The 2,287-nt window shown below is 37.9% G+C and overlaps 1 protein-coding gene across 1 annotated transcript; it reads left to right on the top strand.

The window, feature by feature from the left end:
- Positions 1 to 319: 319 nt before the first annotated feature.
- FLA11 (FASCICLIN-like arabinogalactan-protein 11) lies at positions 320 to 1,390 on the top strand. Its single transcript, XM_039027114.2, has one exon. It carries the CDS (start codon positions 450 to 452, stop codon positions 1,197 to 1,199), a length of 750 nt encoding a protein of 249 aa, XP_038883042.1. The 5' UTR covers positions 320 to 449; the 3' UTR covers positions 1,200 to 1,390.
- The last annotated feature ends 897 nt before the right edge of the window (positions 1,391 to 2,287 follow it).

Genomic DNA, 2,287 nt, shown 5'->3' with positions numbered 1-2,287 from the left:
AAAGCAACTCACAAAAACAACCCCAAACTATTTAAGAAGCAAAACCATCCCCTATACTAAAAGATCTCTCATTTCCATTCCCATTCTTTAAAAAACTTCAATCTCAAGATTCCTAAAAAGTTGTCCCTTTTAAGAAGCAAAACCGAATATTTTTCAATCCCCACCAAACCCAAACCCAAATCCACAAAACAAAACCCTCATCCTTCACTCTCCATATACTCTGTTTTTCCTGCTTCTTGAAGCAAAACCCCATCTCTTTCCTCTCACCAAAAATTTGAAATAATAATAATAATACAATACCCATATCACTTTTCATCTTGAAAATCCCCATTTCACCAAACCAATTCCCCTGTTTTCTCCTGCTTATAAATCCCATCTCCAATGCCTCAAAAACAGAGCAATCCCAACATTAGAACTCCTCTGTTTTCATTTCATAAAGTTCATTCATCATGATCAACAACCTCTTTCCCATCTCCTTCTTCCTCATTTTCCTCCTATTTTGCCAATCGATTTCAGCTCAATCTACTCAGCCACCTGGCCCCTCCGGTCCGACCAACATCACTGGAATCCTCGAAAAGGGCGGCCAATTCTCAACCTTCATTAAGCTCCTCAAAAGCACCCAACAGAGCGATCAAATCAACAATCAGCTCAATAACTCCAACCAAGGCCAAGGCCTCACCGTTTTCGCTCCCCCTGATAATGCCTTCTCAAATCTCAAACCCGGCACTCTCAATTCCCTCTCCGATCAGCAAAAAGTTCAATTGATTCAATTCCATGTCCTCCCAACTTTCATTTCCATGTCCCAATTTCAAACTGTTAGTAACCCACTTCGTACTCAGGCCGGCAACAGCAACGCCGGCCAGTATCCGTTGAATGTCACCACTTCTGGCTCTCAGGTCAATTTAACCACCGGCGTCGACGACGCCGTCGTCTCCAACACTATTTACACCGACGGCCAATTGGCTGTTTACCAAGTCGATAAAGTTCTTCTTCCGGTTGATCTTTTTGGAACTGTGGCGGCGCCGGCGCCGGCGCCTTCTAAGCCGGTGAAAGCGGTATCGGGTTCTGATGCTCCTGCTGGTGCTTCGAAGGACACTTCTAGTGACGACTCCGGCGCTGCTGCGGCTTTGAATTACCGATTTGCGGCGGCGTTTGGGGCGGTTGTTGGATTTGTGGTGGCATTTGCTTTGCAGCAATGAGGATTTACTTTTTGGGTTAGGGGATTTGATGGATGTGAATTTTTTTTTTTTTTTTTTTTTTTTTTTTTTTTGCCACTTTGGAGTTGGAAATGAATTTGAAGAATAATTATCTTGGTAATGTCTTCATTTTATCTTTGTTGATTGTATTTTTCAGTTTTGTAATGAAACTTTGAATTTAATTTTTGTTTTCATTCTCTTAATTCAAATGAAATGTTCCCGCGTTATTGATGGCTATTTATTTGTTTTGTTTTTTTTTTATTATGTTTTTCCATTCTTTCAAAGGTTAAAAGTACCAACTTTTAATATAGATTAACTAATACGTTGTGTTCAGATAGGGTTTGTCCATAATAGAATAAGCCAATGTTCCTTCGCAATAATAGTTATGTTTTTTATTTTGTTGTTTGTATTATTGTCATTCTTGTGGGATCTCTACATCTTTTGCAAGTTGTGAGAGGTTATCTTTTATTTTATTATTTTTTTTAAGTTGGATTATTGAAAACTTGATTAGGTAACACTAAACCAAGATTTTCGGCTACAAAAAAATAGGTCTAGATAACCAAGATTTCCTATAAGTGTTGACTTTGGCTCACTTTCTCGTTCTCTATATGTGGGTTTATTAACGTCATAAGTTTAAATCCTCGTACTTCTACCTGTTAACATTTAAATAAAGAAACAATTTAAAAAAAAAAAAAAAGTTTTATATCACTGTGTGCAATAGACATTAATGGAAGAGAACTGACTTGATAAGGAAGGAAAGCACAGAGAAAACCAAATTCTTTCCAGAAGGATAAGACAAGGAGACCATTTACCCATTTTCTTTCATTTTCAAGCATAGAAGGCAAGGTAACCCTTCTTTGCATTTTCAGTAGCAAAAGGGTGTTCAATGATACCCTCACCTATTTCTCATTTTTGAGATAAGATATATCTTAGGGATTGTTTGGGACGCTGAGTTGAGATAAGATATCTGAAGTTCATATGTCTGTGAAGTTCATATGTCTGTGAAGTTCATATATCTGCATTTGGGGTGCAGAGTTATTTGGTCTAAATTCATATATCTGTGTTTTGGTCTGAGTTCATATGTCTGTGTT

This window comes from Benincasa hispida, chromosome 3 (assembly GCF_027475165.1).
Source record: "Benincasa hispida cultivar pf3 chromosome 3, pf3_genome.v1.1, whole genome shotgun sequence".
Classification (NCBI taxonomy): Eukaryota; Viridiplantae; Streptophyta; class Magnoliopsida; order Cucurbitales; family Cucurbitaceae; genus Benincasa; species Benincasa hispida.
Note: the sequence above shows the minus strand (reverse complement) of the source record. Positions and strands in the feature narration are given on the sequence as shown.